This window comes from Drosophila navojoa, chromosome 4 (genome assembly GCF_054131105.1).
Source record: "Drosophila navojoa isolate 15081-1374.11 chromosome 4, UAZ_NAV_1.0, whole genome shotgun sequence".
NCBI lineage: Eukaryota > Metazoa > Arthropoda > Insecta > Diptera > Drosophilidae > Drosophila > Drosophila navojoa.
In genome coordinates this window covers 12,602,743-12,621,382 of record NC_142892.1, presented here as the reverse complement: position 1 = coordinate 12,621,382, position 18,640 = coordinate 12,602,743, and the positions used below count along the sequence as shown (strand labels likewise).

General features: G+C 43.6%; 2 protein-coding genes across 3 annotated transcripts in view; one reads left to right on the top strand and one right to left on the bottom strand.

Moving 5' to 3' along the window:
- The window catches only part of LOC108650475 (capon-like protein), a 46,241-nt gene extending 35,389 nt beyond the window's left edge, over window positions 1-10,852 (bottom strand). The window contains exons 1-2 of one of the 2 annotated variants that reach the window (XM_018099628.3): window positions 10,555-10,852; window positions 4,332-4,983 (exon numbers count right to left, since the gene is read on the bottom strand). In XM_018099628.3, coding sequence (XP_017955117.1) covers window positions 4,332-4,433 — 102 coding nt within the window. In that variant the 5' untranslated portion in view covers window positions 4,434-4,983; window positions 10,555-10,852. The remainder of the gene's footprint in view (window positions 1-4,331; window positions 4,984-10,554) is intronic. The other variant, XM_018099629.3, reaches the window with a different exon arrangement.
- A 5,073-nt stretch (window positions 10,853-15,925) lies between these two features.
- Ir67a (Ionotropic receptor 67a) lies at window positions 15,926-17,692 on the top strand. The gene has a single exon (XM_018099310.1). It carries the CDS (start codon window positions 15,926-15,928, stop codon window positions 17,690-17,692), a length of 1,767 nt encoding a protein of 588 aa, XP_017954799.1.
- The last annotated feature ends 948 nt before the right edge of the window (window positions 17,693-18,640 follow it).

The window sequence follows — 18,640 nt, the reverse complement described above, 5'->3', positions numbered from 1 at the left end:
TCGAGAGAAATTACTAACGAGCCGATTGAACTTTGGTGGGAAAGGTTAAGCAAACACGTGCAAATCGCTTTGCTTGTCTTGCGGCTAGCGAAAATATTAAATTCTTAAAGCGTCTTCAAGTCTGCACAAAGCCAAAACTGAAAAGCAAGCCTGACAGTGACATATACAAAGCCCAGCAAAGTCTGTCGCTGTCGCTCCGAAAGGACACTTGAGATTTTATTTGCATTTTATGACTCATTTTTCACGCCTCCTCCTGTTCGTCGCCCGTGCCCTCGAGCCCATAGTGGCCCGGCGGCTGGCCGGGTCGTCTGGCCGTGTCAGTTGTGGCTGATAAAAGCCAGCGCCAGGACCCAATTGCACGCCGCATAATCCTTTTCGGGTTTTGTCCTTTTCGACGCTCAACCAATAATTTATATAGCAAAGATGGGTTTTTGGCACCGCCTCAAACCGGCAGCCAGGGCAGATAATTGAAATTGATATATGAAGAGGCGGTTTTCTTGGCCGCTGCTCCCACCGTCCCTTGTTGTTGGCCAGAAAACAAACGAGCAGAAGCTGCATGTGCCACTTAGATAAACAAAACAAAAAGCAACAACAGACGCAGCCGTAGCAGCAGGAGCACAAGCAGCAGCAGTAGCAGCAGCAGCAGCAGAGCGGAAACATTGCGTATACGCCACCGACGCTCCATATGAAAATTCATAATTTTGCGTACGCACACACCAAATGGAAAATGGGTAAACACAACAAATGTGAAAAATTACCCACACACACAAACACACCCACACACACACAAACACACTCAGGGAGAGAGACAGGCAGCACGTGGACCGCAGACTCTGTGCTCGCTTTTTATATGTTTTTCAATATTTTTCTTTATGCGCCATATTTTTTATGTGTCTATATATAAAGAATATTGTATATTCGTGAAATGCTCAGAGTCTTGAGATGTTCGTCACTCTCCTCTGCAGCGAATTGGATCAGATGCGTCTCACCTTCACCTTAATATCGAATAATTAATTTTGCAACAGACAATAATAATGTCTAAATACATAAACCGAACATTTTCATAAATAGCAACGAGAGTTTTGTAAGATGGCGCACTAATAAAAAAACCAAAAAGGCAAATTGTTTTAGGCGGCGGGTGGCAAATCATTCAATTCGATTTATGTTCATGTCTGTATTCAAAATACCATCAGCATAAAATTCGAAAATTTTATGGAAATTGCAGGAAATTACTTACGGACCGAGGCCTGAGGGCATTCAGTTAAGGTGATAAAATACATATATATGTATGTCTATATCAAGAGCAGAATATTTTACTTTGCGAGTCAAAATATAGTCAAATTTAAATGATATTTTGGGCTGGTAAAGAAACAAATTGTAAATTAAGCTGCCCACGCACACATCGAGGCGCATAGGGAACCGAGGCAACGTAGCCAGGGGAAACACCTATGATAGCGCCTCAACTTAAATAATTGATGAGCCGAGTGTGGAAAAGCGCGTCAAAATAACGGAAACTGTGTGCGGAAACATAAATCGAATTGAACTTGAGGGCTTGCTCAATAAATTTTTGATAGAGCCAACTTGCAGGAAATCGCAGCGCCACAAAAGTTAAGTATACGTCGTGTTGCCGAACAGGCAGAAAACCAAAAAGTAGCAAAAAGCTACAAAAATCAAAACAAAACAAGAAAAAAAGTGCGAAAGAAAAACACGGCGCCAAGCCAAGTGCGTGAGAGCGAATAATTTATACACCTTTTGAAAGATTTATGCGGCATGGCCCACAAGGAGGCGGCAGCAGAGGCAGCAGCAGCGGCAGAGGCAGCGGCAGCAGCTAACCAATTTTCTTATGGCGCGAAATCAAAGCGTGAAATTCAATTAATCTAAGCAGGCAAAAGTCAGGGCAGGCAAAGTTAGAGGCTGGCGATTGCGAGATTTGTGTACGCGAGTGTGAGAGAGCGAGATTTGCAGGCTGTGCTGCATAAATATATTTATAAGTGGCGTCCTGTCCGATACCTCTCATAAATAATGCCTTCAATGACAGCCCCACACTCGAACACAAACACTCATGACTCACGCTCGTTATTTGAGCCTGCGACTCAGATGAATCAGTTGGGCTGACACAGCTAAAAGCAAAACAAAAACTGGGCAAAAAGCAAACCAAAATAAGGCAACGAAAGAACAAGCTGCTGTATGCACTGCAGGCAGTCTTTAAAACTGTTATCTGCCCGAGTTGTGTGTATCTTATTTGGGTTAGCCAGCCAAGCATATCATATGCGAGATATGCCGCTTTGTGTATATTGTTGGGCTAACGGTACACAGCTGAAAGCAAAACGAGCATCGGAAAAGTGCAAAACTTTGTGTTTTGCTTGCTTTTCATTTATGGCAAATGCAAATAACAACGTGCTACAACAACAACAACAACGAACAACAAACAACACGTGGATGGCGACACAAAGAGCCTATGCGCATACGTGAGGGCTACAGTGGCAGGCATGCCACGCCCCCGCCGCCTCTGCGCCAATGCAAATTGTTTCGGCTGTTTGTTGTTAGCGTGGGTCTTAGCGCTGCTTCACGGCAATTTGGCTTGGCAACTGAGTGCATTTAATTGCAACTGCAACTGCACCAGCAACAACAACAGCAGCTACAACAACAACTCCCAATCCAAGTGCAATGTTTTTCACAGAGTCTTGGGCTGTCTCAATGCTGCCGACGAATGTCAAGCGCTTTGCATACAAAGTGTGGCATCAACATAAGAGAAAGAGAGAGGGGCGGAGAGTGAGTGAAAGATGCCATTGAGTCGACAAAGTCAAAGCTCAATGCACTCCAGCAACTACGATTCGTGAGCCTCTGGGAAACATGGCCAACTAGCAACTAGCCAAATATACATACGACTGCCTAAGGGTCATTGGCTTCGCACTTAGCAGCCCTCGCGACTAATCAAATCAAATCAAATCAAATCAAAAAGCTTCAACTGACCAAAGCATAAAATTAACAGCTGTACTTACACAGACACATTGATATGTGCGTGTGTGCATATAAACATACATATGTATATGGAATATGAGCTTGGCACGCAAACAATTTCCACACATTGCACAGAAATAATAAACAACCACGAATATATAGAAAAATACAAAACAAAAAGAACTAAACAAATGCTCGCCATGCGTTTCTGAATAATTGAATGCGAGTAAACGCATACACGCACACACACATACACACACATACATACACAAAATGGAAATTTGTTTATCATTTTCCCCCTCTCAACAACAGCAACATGTCTGGCCATGTGACAGTTGACTAACTTGCTGAATGCTCAAATAAAAATATATAAAAACGAAAAAAAAAAAGCAAAGTAAAATAAAACAAGTCAGAATATTAGATCAGGCATAAGCGACTGTAGCATGCTCGTTCAGTTTGTCAGCTTTGTTGTGTAACCTTTCCAGAGCCAAACACCTCTATTAGTGTATATAGATTTACATGACTCACTATGATAGCACAAAGTCAGCAGCGAAGGCCTTCAGGCTAATGAGCCTTACAAAGTGCAAGTTCATCAAACGAGCATGCACTGCCCACTCCCCTGATATACCCCTTGCACCCATTGTTGGCAGTGCATAAAAACTTCCCATATAAATACATACACACATGCATAGGGAGGGGGAAGGGGATATGCATGTAACCGATGCTTCCGTCAGCAACAATCTCAACAACAAAGCTGCCTCAATTCAATTGCAAAAATATATATAATTGCATTTATAAAATTGTAAATAATTCATTGTGCTAGTATTTGGGTATGTGTGTGTGTGTGTGTGTGTGTTGGCCACGTTTGCAACAATGATATGAAAATAATTGCCAAAAGAGAAGAAAAGAAATTTAAATTTTAGTAAATTCAAGTAAATATACGTTTCGACTATGGCCAATGGATATGCCAATTACGAGCGGATATTGTTGCGATAAAAGAGAAATGGAGCTGTTGCTCGAGCACACACACACACACACACACTCACACCATGAATAATTGTGTGCGAGGGTAGACACACCTCTTCCTTTAGCCAAGACAACTTGAAAGACAAAGCCGACGAAATTGCTTTGCGTATGGCAGAACCATTTGGGAATTAGTATGCGACTTGAGCGTTTCGCATACCGCAAAGACTATAAAATAAAGATAGCTCTCTAAATATGAGATTAGTCACTGAAATGTGGACAAATGGTTAAATGATTCACAGGCTTACAAATATAGATGCTTAGAAATAGCTCAAATGGGGAAATACTAAAATGTAGGCGTGGCCAGAACTCAGCTCGAGCCATTCCATTTGTCATGTGCGACTCACCTTGGCCTGAAATGTGATGCCATGGAAGAACGCCTGCTCGGCATGCAGCGGCACGCGCAAGTCCTGATCGTCCTGCACCAGATCGTACGGCGTCGATGGCATTCTCAGATAGTTCAATAGCACCGATTCGGACCACTTGTAGTATCATGAAATTGTTTTCATTTTCCTCGTGCTACGCCTGTGCAGCTGATGGCGCAGTTGCCATAAAATGCCACTCGAGCGACGCTTACCCTGGCTCTGGCTCTGGCTCTGGCTCTGACTGTGGCTCCCACTTTGGCTGCGACTCTGGCTGTGGCTGCGGCTGAGCTGGTGCGGCGGCTGCTGTTGGCTAATGCTTTGGCTCATGCAAAGTCTGTGGAGCGTCGAGAGCGCGCTCGGTGATTGATTTGTTATGTTTTTTTTTTCCACTTCTGCTCCCCTCGTGCTATGTTGCTTCAGCTTCAGCTTCAGCTGCTCTGGCTCTGGCTCTAGCTCCGGCACTCTGCAGCCTCCAGTGTGCTCTTGCTTAATCTCAATTTATGAGCTTGTGGTCGCCTCTGTTGCTCTCTGTAGCTGGCAAATTGAATTGCGTCAGTTTGGCTCAGCGAGAAGCGATTCTTTAGCTGTTTGCCTTTTATTATTATGAAATCAGCCCATTCACCGACAATTTGTGCTGCAAAAAGAAGGGAGACAGAGATGAGAAACAGAAGAAACAACAAAAAGTAGAAGTATCCAAAGGCCAATAAGCCACTGGCTAATATCATGTTATCAAATGCGCCTAAACGCTTCAAGTTTTCGTCTACGCTTTGGCTATCGATGTGATTCACTCAACAACTTTCGAACTTTGGTATTGAGTCAGCAAATCAAGTGTTGAGTTTATTGGAATCACGCTAATTTGCCACTGAATCACAAGCCTCGTCTGCTCTCTCACTCCCGCTCTATCTCTCTCTTGATCTATCGTGCTCTATCTTCTATTTCTATGCCTGTCTCGCTCTATAGGCGATGACACCTACACGCACGTGCTGACAACGCTTTGCACTGTCGAGTCGAATGAAACATTTGCCAACATAATGGCAATAATAAATAATAATTATTATTATTTACTATTTGTTAAGCACGTCTTTTCATGCTCGTGGCGCTTATATGGCGCTGCAGGAAATGTCTGCGTTTTAATTGAAATCGGCTTTCAATTTGACTGATGCCAGGCAGGAAAGGGCTGCGGTTAAACAGATAAAAGCATAAAAGCGTAAATAAATATGTATTTATACTTGTATATATTCTATTTATATATTTCACAGTCTAAAAGCAGCTCGTGGGCATCCCTTGGCCGTGTAATCTCTCTTTCTCTCTCTCTCTCTCTCTTTTTATGGCACCCCCTCTCTCTCGCGCGCCCTCTCTTGTTTATTGATGAACCTGTTCAATTGTCGAATCGTCCTCTCGCCCTCCCCATCATATTTCACCAGCTCTCAGTGGCTTTTAATGAACTCAGCAAAAACTCAAACTGAAACTTTATGTCAACAGCTGTGATTTTTTTGTTCATTCAATTTGTTTTTATTTTGATTTTGTTTTTGTTTCCGTGGTGTCTCTGCCTGCGCCTCTTTCTATCTCTCTCTCTGGCTCTAACCCAGACTCTGGCGCTGTTTCTCGCTGTGCGACAGGCCAAAGGGTCATGGACGTTTATGCTTGTAAATGACAATAACAATAACAACAACAACACCAACAGCAACACCAACAAAGGCAGCAGTCAGAAAGCCCCAACAGTGACTCCGTCTTCATCTCCAACTCATTCGCGTTTCGTGTTGCCTGCCCATCTACAAGTGAGGGGGGAGAGCGGGCGGTAGTCGCTCTTAAAAGGTTAAAACAAAAGTTATGCCAGCAATTCTCGAATATCTCTTTTTCGTTTATGTTGTCTGCGTTTCCCTCACTCTCCCCCTCTCTATTCCTCCATCTCCATCTCCATCTCGCCTGGGCCTTTACTTATCAATTTGGTCAGCGATTGAGTTCAAATTGCAGCCAGCTGACACCCGAATGGAGGCCACTGGGCCGAGCAGTTGACACTTTTTCGGGGCGAAACATAAATCAGCTTAGCTTAAGTGTGGAGCTCAGTTCGTTATCGACTGCTGGGACTAATGCGAATGAAATACCAAAAGCTTCAACTGCTGCACCTCAACTTCGGCCCTACTCGCTAGCCTTTTGCCCAGTGTTGCCGCAACTCTTGGGCAAAGTTCAATGCCTGCCATCGCCCACATTCATATATCATGCATAAATGGTCGGCTTCTACTACTATGTACGAACGAAGGTAGCTGCGCCAGCGCCATTTTGTGCGCTCCGTGCTCTGGGGTTCAAGTACCTCCAGCTAGACACGAGCTGGGCCAAAGCACTCGACGCATGCGTTCCAAAGCATACCAAAAGCATATTGCTAGCAAAACTGCCTTACAGTGCAGCCGCCAAGGGAGAGGGGGGAGAGAGAGAGAGCGGAGTAGGTAGAACAGAGTGAAGTACAGAGCCAAAGAACGGTATGCATTACCCAGCCCAATCGCTGCTTCCCTTTACCTAACAAGAACTTTCCTAAGTCACTTCTCTGCTACGCACTTGGAGGTATACACTGAGAGAAACTAAGAGCCTAAAATGTGAAATGTGTACTTAATTAAATATATGTGAATGATTAAGCTGTATAAATACTTAAGCTATTAAAATCTTTTGCCACTTTTATGCAGCTTTACTTATTTTCTATCTTGCACATAATTTCTCGCAGTGTCATATTAAGAAATATAAATCTGATATGAAATTATATGTAAATAATACTTTAATAACTTTAAGCATAAAATATTTTTAGTTATGGTAATCTCATGCTTTGCTCAGTCTGCTCTTCACTTCTTTATTCTCTCTTCTTTATTTCTCTCAGTGCATAACCATGCTGCTCAGTTTTGTTCTTGAATGCACGCCTAGCTTCTGCTACGACTGCGCCGCTGGCAACTATCAAGTTTTTGTATTGCGCTTTGTCCCGTGCTTCGCTTCGCTTCGTTTCGTCTCGTTTCGTTTTATTTTATTTCATTCCATTTCGTTTCGTTTCTTCTTGTTCTTCGCCCGCACTATCAACAAAGCTGCGCCTGCGCATTGCACCAACAACAGCAACAACAACAGCAGCAGCAAACACAATGGAAAAACTCGTATCGCCTGCAAGTGAATGACTTGGCATAGCTGACGATGTGCTTCCAAGAAGCGTGCAGGAGGTGGGCGCGCGGGTTGCGCGGGCTGCGCGGGTTCCCTTGGCGTCAGCCGATGTAAACCGGTTTCTGGCTTGCTTGGGTTCCAGCAACTCGCAGCCGAAGTCAAAGTCTTGGTAACTTACACGCTCACTTCCTTTCCGGTTCTTGCTGCGCCCGCCCCTCAGCCTGCCACACCCCCAACCCTAACTGCAGTCAGCTGCAATTTGTGCTTTAGCAGTTTTTCAAGTTATTTTTCGCATTTTTGTATTTTGCTTTTATTTTTATTTTTGTTTCGGTTTTTTTATGTTTTTTTCTTGATATTTGATTTCTTGTAATTACGTACGGCAGCAATCAAGCGGATCGACGGGCTCTGCGCTTTTGTCAGCTGCAAAACTGCAAATGTTTCTGCGCACTTGCCGCAAGCTGCACGCTGCTCGCTGCATGCTGCATGCCGCGCTGGTTATGCAAGCCCCAACAGAAATAATGAAAATAATCAAAATAAAACTAAACGAAACAAAAATGAAACTGGTCGTCGGGCTTGGAGCTCATGACTTCCAATGGCTGGCTTTTGTTTTCTTTTGGCCTTTTTTAGCAAAGAAACAAAAATTGCGCACATTTTTGCTTATGGAAAATATTTTTTCCAAATAATGCGGAAAACTTAAAAGCCGTACGATTGCTATTGTTGTTGTTGTTATTGTTGTTGTTGCTGTATATGCTATTTTGAGCTGGCAAATAAACACATAAACAACAATTATGCGCTTTGATGGCCACAATCAGCAAATCTGACCAGCTGTGCCAGCTGCGTTAACTCCCTAGCCTCTTCAGCCATCTTTCGGGCTGCCTCCTGCCTCTTCCCCTACCCTTTGCGTCTGACATCAATTCTGTTTTCGATTTCAAAGCAAACGCTAACAGGCAACGGCAACATGTTGCAGAATCGATAGCCAAGTGCTGTCAAGATCTCCAGATACAGAGACAAAGACAGCCAGAGCAGAGAGAGCGAGAGAGAGCGAGTGATGCAGAGAGAGAGAACCTTTTTTTTTTTTTTTTGGGTCGGATTCCTTTGTGTCGATCTGCGAGGCAATGCAGACGTCCATTTGGCGCACTGTCTCGCCAATGTCGCTTCGGCTTTATATTTATGAGCAGGCTGGCCCAGACGGGCAACGAGTCAGAGGCGATGGCAGCGACACAGACACCGACACAGGCAGAGGCAGAGGCAGTGGCAGTGGCAGAGGCAGCGGCAGAGGCAGGTCGATGCAAAAGTTTTTGCCTGCCAGGCAGCCAGGCAGCTAGCCAGAATGTATCTATAAGATACATGCTATACGCGTATGTGTTACGCGCCTATAAATAGCGCCAAAGCAACCGAACACACACACAGAGAGAGAGACAAAGAGAGAGAGAGAGGGCGTGATACAACAAACAACAGAATATCTCTCTATACGTGTACCTATATGAAATACTTTGGGCTAATACAACACACAAACATAAATCTTAGCTGATTGCCAAATAAAAGTTTTTGACTTTCTGCCGTGGCAGAAATTTCGAAAAAAAATATCTATAATTCTCCACATAGCTGAGCGAGCTGTATGTAATTGAGCTCAACTAAAAAGTATCTACAAGATCCACACATCGCCAGAGTGGTAGCAACCTTGAGCGTTTAGTACGATTCTATTCAGCTATTTAGCATAAGTCGTGAGCTACTACAGATTTTTCCAGCTGCAACATTCCTTAGCTTGTCTCGCTTTAAGCAGAAGTTTCATTATATATGAAACGAGATGAAATTCCGAACCAAGAGACGCAGAGACAAAGCAGAAACTGAAACATAATTAATGATTGAGATGGGCGATTGGTCAGTTATCAGCAATTTTGTCATTGCACTCAGCTTTAGCGTTGATTATATTAGCTACACACGGTCCACTGAGTGTATGCGTGTGTGTGTGTGTGTTGCGCGTGTGTGAGTGTGTTTGTATCTGTATCTTATGGATGCATTCGTTGCGTTTCACATAGCGAGACCCAATTCGAATTGTTTTTTCTGGCTGTTTGCTGTCATATTTTATAAAAATAATAAACTCAACGGTTTTGGCACACGATTCGACACAAAGCAACTCGATTGTACCTGCAGCCAAGTCAGTACATATCATATATATAGATATACATATATGTATGTGTTTATGTATATGTATCTACAGTTTTGTATCTAGAACGCGTCGCGTAATCAGTTTTTCACTTTAGTTCAGCTCTTTTTCTTTTTCTTTTTTGTTGCAAATTATGCGGAACTTTCAATTTCTATGCGCTTTCTGCGTGGGTCGCTTGAGATCTTCTGCATCTATATATCACTTTAATACACACACTCACACGCACACACACACACACTCGCACAACAACTCGTATTACACGCTTTCAGCTGTTGCTGTCTCTCCTGTGGGTTTGCGGTTTTATATTGTTGGTCTACTCATTTCTTATTCTTTTTCTTTTTTTTCAAAAATTAACTGCCAATTCTGGGAAGCCGAGGCGACGCGCTGCTTTGTTTTTGTTTTATTTATTTATTTTTTGTTTTTTTTTCGAGCGACTCTTAGCGAATGTTAATAAATGGATAGAGTGTTGGCAACGTTGTTGACCAAATGGCGCCGACTTGTTGCTATGTTCTCTACAGTTTTCTTTCAGTTTGTCTGTCGTAGAGTTCTGTTTTGGTTGCTTTTGCTAAGCGACGGCAAGTTTTATGAATATTTAATAAATGCCCGTCAGTATTTTGTGTGTGCATACAAATTTATGTGCGTTAACTGTTGCGCCGGGGCGTGTGAAACGGGGCGTGTCTGACTTTTTGGCTAAGAACTTGACCTGTCAACCGAGCACTTAGCTCGCTAGTGACAAATGCGAAAATCCAGCAGGGCTCAAGCCCAGCTAACACTAGTTAATTGCTGGCAGAGATACACGAATTTGCAGACACTCAGATACTTGGATACGCAGATGCTTGTTCACATACTCGGGGAATATTCTGATATTAAGTTACTTAATGTTAAGTTAAGCCGTTGCCTTACATTTTTTTTTGCTTTATGTTGAAGATCTTAACAGGAAGCGCTCGCTTGACTGAATTGAAATTTTAACGGCTTTTTGTGTGGGAACCGGTATGCAAAAATTTTGCCAATTTTGGCTTTTCGTTTCTTGTGTTTTGTTTTTTCTTGACTTCTGATTTTTGTTGATTTTGTATTCGTGTTATATTCGACGACGCGCTACGAATTCGCGCTGCCCGTTAACCGTTAGCCCTGATGCGTTGCGTATACGCCTGGCCTGCACTCAATGAACGCCGAACAACAACTGAAAACGTTTCGTTTCGCATCATCGTCGTATGGCCCCAGCCAGCGAGCAAGCAGCATTTCCATACAGGGTGCCGTTAAACCAGTTTGCGTATGGCCGTGGCGCTCTCTTAGTCGCGCGAAGAGAGCGGCCGAGAGAGCGAGTGCGCTCTGTGCTGCCGAAAAAGCGAAAGCCGCTGGCCAATCAGCGTCCCGCAAATACACGTGCTTGACGCTTGGCGCGTTTCTCTGTTTTGGTTTTGTTGTTTCGGCCGCGAGAGTCGTCGCTGGCCACCTGTCCGCGCTCTTAGCGAAGCGTTCAAAGACTTTTTAGCGACTTTCAAGCATTGTCTTGCGACGATTGAGCCTCAGAAGTTTGTTTAAATAATTCACTTCTCAAACAAGTTCAGCGCGCAGTCTAGACTTTTTAACGATGTGTTCTGTAATGCGTCTCATAAATCATATAAACAATTATAATACGAGCATTTAGTATGTCATTTTAGCTAAACTGATCTTATAAATCAGAAATTAACGCTCGGCCAATTAAATTGTATTATTTTTATTATAATTCCTATTATGCTTAAGTTGACTTTATAAATGTGTTAAAATAAAATATGTTCTTTCTCACATCACGACATTCAGCCACATCAAAGCTGTCCCAACTGGAACTCCGCATGCCTAGCTTGGGGCACATACCTCTATCCCTTTTGAAATTCCAGAAATAGGCCGAATAGCAATATATGTAACGAGTTCTAGGCTGTCACAGCATCTTTTTTTACTTAAGCAACGACAGCTCAATCGCAACAAATATTCACGCATAACTCAACGTACTCTATATCTGACTGTGTGTGTGTGCGAAGGTGTGGCAACAGAAAACGTGTGTTCCTGTGTGTGTGTTTCGATGGGTGCAAATAGTATTCATGAGAAATATGCCAAAGCTTTGCGGGCATCATCAGTTGAATGTCAACAAGAGCAGACAGCAAAAATAGAAGCGGGCAAAAACAAAAATACGAGATGAGTTTCGATTGACATTCGATGCTGAATGATGATATACATATACATACATATATGCTGTGGCTGCATCGCTGAGCCCGTCAAGTGCCAAAAATCCTAATCGAACTCAATGCACAAATATTTGTTGCACTTAAATTTCAACTGCTGCCATCGGTGGCAAAGCACGCTTTCAACTTGTTCTCTCGGCCAAATGGCAGCGCTAAGTGAAAAACTTTGCCTGGCAGTCGCGTCGTCTGGCGAATGCGCTAAAATCCTGTTACCAACTTTTTCCGGCCGGTCACTTTTTTAATTAAAAACGGGGCAAACACCCGGCTCGCCGAACAGTTTAACAGCTTAAATGAAAAGTTCTTCTTCCGTCTGCTAGAAAATCGCTCCCTGTTTAATGCACGCCGCATGCGAATCGAGCTTTAAAATCTCAACAGGATATGCGTGCCCCGAAATGCGTTCAATCATGGTTCTCTAACGAGAGTGCGTGCCCCTAAGAAAACTTTCGTGCTTTGTCATTTTTTAGCCCACACAACACATTGTCAAAAAGGAAAAGGAAAGGCGGCAGCTGAAAGAGTCCTCTAGCATCCTTACTTAACGGCGCCAACAGCCCATCGATGTAGTCACTTGCCAAGTGGCTGGCAAACTTTTTTTCTTGCTTACCTCAGGCAAACTTTCCCGATTGTCCTGCTAACGTGTGGATGTGTGAATGTGTGGGTGGTTGGTAGGTGGCTACACATGAGTGTGTGTGTGTGAGTGAGTGGAATGTCGGTGTATGCGTGTCAGACGGCAGGCGTTAAGCTACAAATCGGCTGTTATAGCTTTAAAGCCTTAGTCAAATCAATTAACAACTTGGCTTACAGAACAGCGCCTAAAAGCATGGAACAGATTATTGTATTTAAGGTGTGTGCGTTTAAATCAATATCTAAATATTAAATTTAAGTTATATTTTAGCATACAAATCTCCCTTACATTATCAAAATTGTGTTCTTACGCTCACACTAGTTTGTATGAATTATATTGTATCATTTGATGACATCTGTTAATACTTCTACGTATGTACCTATATATTATTATTATTATATTATATCTATTATATGTATATCTATTATATCTTATCTTAATACTTCTTCTTCCACCCCATACTCTTCTTGTCCTTCAGCTTCCTCGACTCCTTTACTCTGCCACCTACACCGACTGCAACTGCCAAATTCCGCCTACTTCTAGTCCCATTTTCACTCCTAATCCTATTTATACTCCACTTTCAAGACCTCCTCCTCCTTCGTTACTTATCACTCTAGACAGTTAAATTTAATTGAATTTATGAGAATTGCACCGTGCTTTGATCACAAGTCAGCCAGCCCAGACAGCCCAGACAGCCTAGTCAGCCCATTCAGTCAGTCATTTAGTCAGGGAGGATAATCGCTTTGCTCACATATAGCCCCAGATATATGGGACGCATTTAGCATTAATATTTACAGCACATGTGTCGCATGAAAGCGCAGATGAGCTCCAATTCCGAGCCCTTTTTTTGATAAGCCCCATCATACCCCGTCGGCCCAAGCAGCTGTGGATAAAAACCAATAAATTTATTGTCAACCTCCGCTGCTGCTGTTGCTGCTGTTGCTGCTGATATTTTATACATGCTTCGTTAAGCTTACGTTAATTTATGTGGGCGTGGGCGTGTGCCGCGGGCATGGGCGAGGGAGCGGCCCGTGGGCTATGCGCAAATGATACACAAAATGACTTTGATAAACGCAATTGTCTAGCTGATGGCAGGCAGCAGAGAGCGGGCGCAGCCTTAAGAGCTCGGATAAAATTAAAATGTAGGCTTTCGGGCTTTCAGGTTTTGTCAGACTGCGAAGGCTCTGGTAAAATCAATCAACAAAGCAAATAAATACAATTAATGTTACATTACGTATACGCCAGACTGCACAGCAGCCGAGACACACACACACACAGGCAGGCAGCCAGCCGTAGCCAGCTGTAGTCCCTGTTGGTGCCGCTTCCTGCTGCCGTGCCTTGGCATAAATTATGCTCGCAACAATTCTTTGCAATCTTATGCATGTCAACGCGGTGCGCAGCAGTCGGCGCCAGCGGCGGAGAGTCCTATGTAAATGCAAATACAACAAATAGACAAGTGTCGAAAAGGACACAGCCCGACTCGGAAATACCCTGCATGCGCTAAATGGAATATTCAATGTTTGCATAAATGTATGCTGGGTATTTTCTAGTCGAGTCTAGTTCAGGCTAAACAATACAGCTGCTATTTGTATATATGTATGCATGTAGGGTATTTTCTAGTCGAGCTGCACTTACTACTTCAGCCAGAACAATACAGCTTTTAGCTTCTTTGTTTCGTCTCCGCTTTGTAAACTTTTTCAACTGTTGCGTTTACACTGCCTGGCTGAGCATGCCTCACACTGCTCTGATCAGAGGATATATTCAACATATTCCGAGAAACTGGTAGACGTGCATTTCCCATGACAACTGTGAATGAAAATAAAATAAAATCAAATATGCACTGACGTGTAAATTAATGCGTGAGTCTCTTCAAATGGTATTAAAGTATGAAATGGAATGAACATAAGTACGAAAACGAATATGAATATGAATGCGAATGCGAATGTGAAGAAGAGTGCGGCATATGCACATGTGCTGCTATCTTTGGCATTCGCTTGTCTAATTGAAAGAGCTGTAAAAGCCAAAAACGCGAGAAGAAAAACCCAAATGCAAATGCTCAGAATTTCACAAGTCGTCGCATGGACCATAAAGTTGTTGAAAAGTTTTACTCAACGTTGAGTTTCCCATGAAAGGAAGCACAAACTTTGAGATGCCATGAGAGAGCGGAGAGCAATTAAATATGTAATACAGATTAACAGCTTAAAATATTCAGAAAGTTCTTAAATGTGAGTCGAGTTATGGCCCAAAGCCAATTGCTTGCAAATTAAACTGTGAATTTATTTTCAGCAGAAAAAACCAAAATACTTTCAAGTGCCTAAGCCGCTTTAAGCTGATAGAGTCGGCCAAGTCAAGTGAAGTGGATTTAAAGACTTTAGTTTTGAAATAGATTTAAAACGTTCTCAGGGGATTGCCAAAGATTTCACATATTCATTGATTTTAAATTATTAAATATTTGTATATTTTATAAATCGAAATAGTTCATACACTTAAAGAATTTCAATTATAATTCAGCTTGAGTCATAAGCCAACTAAATAGAGAGCAGTTAATATATATGAAACACAATTTTATTATGTCTTTCTTTTCGAGGCAATCAAAGAAAGGTCTATGCGCTTCGCAGTTTATATACAAAATTCAGTCGAAGAGAGACAGAGAAAGATTCCTCTTGTTCGATAGAGGTGTGACTAGAAGCTGAGTGGAGGCAGCGTATGTGTCTTGGGATGAGTTAAAGAGTTTGATCTGCTCTACTTAGAGTCTACCTGAGAGTTTAGCTAGCTCGCTAATGCTGGCAATGCGTCGAGCTGAGTCTTTATGATCTTATCAGTTGATCTTAAGCTTTTTGCGCTCATCAGTGGAACTAGAGCATGATAAATGTAATCTGTAGAGAAAATCTGCATGATGTGAGCCCCAGGCAACTGTTTGGCCAATATACAATTTTTATAAAAAAGAATCAACACATTCTTTGATCACTACACATCCACATAAACTCCCACTTATTATTAGAAATATTATGACAGCACTCTGTTACCCTATACAAAAAAAAACTATTACTATTACTATTAAGCACTCGCCTTTATACGAATTAAACTTGCCCTTCATCACTAAATACCGTTTTATGTATTTTTTAATAGCAAATCCTTGACCTGTCTAATATTCACCACCCATGCAGCAGCACTTCACCTACAATTTCACAAGTCACGCCAAAGTTTTTTGTCATCAGCCCCAAGCAACATGAACTTGGCAATAAAAACGAATTATTTTAGTCAGTATTCAAGCTTTTAGTATAAATCGTTTTAATTATAATATTAAATGTCTGTTCATTAAGGGCAGCATATAGACGTTGCTATCGACCGCTAACAGCTAATTAGCTGCGATGCCAGAGATAAACCACATTTTAGGCAGAGCTGCAGCCAAGTGGAAACAGACAGCCGCAACATGTGGCAAGCAGAGGTTGTAACTGGAGTCCTGTGGCTCCTGCTCGGCTGTATGCCGAGCCTGGCCTTCACACCAAGTGAGCTGCTGCAGCGCAGCTATGGAGAGCAGCGCTTCGAGACGCTCTTGCTGCTGCGGCACAGGCGCCAGCTGCAGTGCAGCCAAATGGAGGAAGTGGCAGCTGCTGCCACGTGGCCCTTGCTGCGGCTCAACAGCGATGCCAACTTCTACTTGCAGCGGAGTCAAAGCACAGAGATGCTGGCACTTATCTGCCTGACTGGCAGTGGGCAGATGGATGCGGAAATGTGGCAGGCGCTGGCCAGCAACTTGAGCAACATGAGGCATATTCGACTGCTGGTGCTGCTGCAGCGGGCCACGGATCAACAGCTCCACGAAATAGCCAGCACGGCTCGCCGGCAACTATTTCCGCATGTGGTGCTGCTGCTGCTGGAGTCAGGCGAAGCCTATCAGCTGCAGCCGTACGTCGACACGGATTGGCTGCTGCTGCGGTCGAACAGCAGCCCGATCTTCCCCAAGCAATACAACTACCACCAGCGCACGGCTCGCACTCTGCCGGAGGAACTGGTGCCGTCCGCGCTGTCCTACACGGACTGGAGGACGGGCAAGACACGTCTGACTGGCATCATGACCATGATGTTGATGGAGTTCGCACGCGTCCACAACATATCGTTGCAGTGGGAGGAGCAGCTGCAGACTGTGGAGCACATATCCATGATTCTGTTGCGCAACATGACGCTGAATGGAACACTCGATTTGCCCATGACACTGTGCGGCTATGAGCTGTCCACCGTTGATGGCGCCTTTACGTATCCCTACGACATTTCCGAGTGGTTCATCATTGTGCCCTGTGCCCAGGAGATAGCTACGGCCAAGGTCTACCTCAAGGTGGTCAGCCGCAACATGTTGATCGTGCTCCTGGCCAGCTACTACATCTTCGCCCTGCTGGACACCTGCTTTGCTTGGCTGCTGATGGATCGGCAAGTGGACTGGGCAAACCTCTACTTCAATGAGCGCATCATCTCTGGCCTGATCGGGCAGGCAAGCCGGCTGAAGGCTCACGCCACGAACAGCTCTCGGCTAGCCCACGCCCAACTCTTTCTGCTGGGCCTCGTACTGAGCACGCTCGTCGCCGTCCACTTGAAGACGCTGCTCACCAAGCGACCCATGGAGCGAATGGTCACCAATTTCGTGGAGCTACGCGACTCTCAGCTCGATATTCACTTTACCGAGGACGAGCATTTCTATGTGAACATGATGTCGAAACTGAGCCCCCTTCATACTGTTAGATCAAAGATCGTGTTCCTGGAGGCGAGGGAGTTCGAAAGGATGCGCAAGAGCCTCAGCAAATCGAAGGCATTTTCTATGACGGAAATCATTTGGGAGTTCTACAAGCAACAACAGAAACTATTCAAACGACCTGTGCTGTGCTACCAGCCCGATCTCGTCTTTCGCTCCAAAATACTCGCTTCGATGCCATTGCAGCCCAACTCCATCTACGCCGAGCCACTGCATCAATTCATGATCCAAGTCAAGGACACGGGCCTCGTCATGTACTGGATGGAGCAGTCGCTGCGCGACTTTATGGCGCTGGGCGAGATCAGCCTCAAGGATCCGTATCCATATGAGCCCTTTCATGACTTCAAGGTGAACGACTTGATTTACGTCTGGTTGGGCTGGGCAACTGCTTTGCTGCTGGCATTCGCCACTTTCCTGTGCGAGTTACTGATCAATCGGTTGACCAAAAAATAATTATACTGAAAAAAACAATTAAATTCACAAATATATATCTAAATAATAGTTCATCTCAATTGATTTTTAATTGTGTGCCATTTTAGTCAGCTTCATAGGAATACTTTATGTAAGCGAATACCTCTTAGTTGGCTGGCATAGGGTGTCCACTTCACAGTCGATAAAGTTGACATAAATCAAACATTTTTCAAATGGGGATTGGTGGAGAGTGTCAACTGATACCTTTACGGCTGTCGTTGACAAGGCTTCAATGTTGTCGAAACGTTTTATTGCTCTAGTTTTTGTTTTCCCTTGTTTTTCCCCCACTTTTGTTCCCAGAGCCACGCAGCCAGACAGCCAGAGAGCCAGGCATTCAGCTTCGCATCCAGATAATTGACGTATCGCTTTATCTTTGAAAATGTTGATGCGGATGGACAGGAAAAGTTGGTTGGATTTGCTGGTTATTGCAATTTAACGCGTGTTTTATGGCATCAGCCTTAGAGAGAGAGGAAGAGAGAGAGAGAGAGAGACAGACAGAGAGAGCAAGGGAAAGAGATGAACAATAGACAGGACCCCATAGCTGTTGATGGCAAATCGATGGGCCAATTGGCACTTTAAGCGCATTCTGCTGTGCTCCACGCCCAAAGGGAAATTCAATTTGATATGCCCTGCAGTAGAGTGCAGCCATTGTCGACGCACACACAGAAAAGCTTTATTGCCGGCAAATCAAATTGAACACGGCCCAAGGCCCTAAGCGATGGCAAGAGTCTATTAAGGCAATATTTTCCATAAATTTATCGATTTTCGTCTGGTTTGTTGGACTATCTCAGTTTCAGATTGTGAATCTGCTCTCACTTTACACAAATATCAAATTCACATTAGCTCAATCTTCAACAGCTTAAAACCAATTAAGTATGCATTAAATTTTAATTGCGTATACTAGAATATATGGAGTTATATCATGCATAT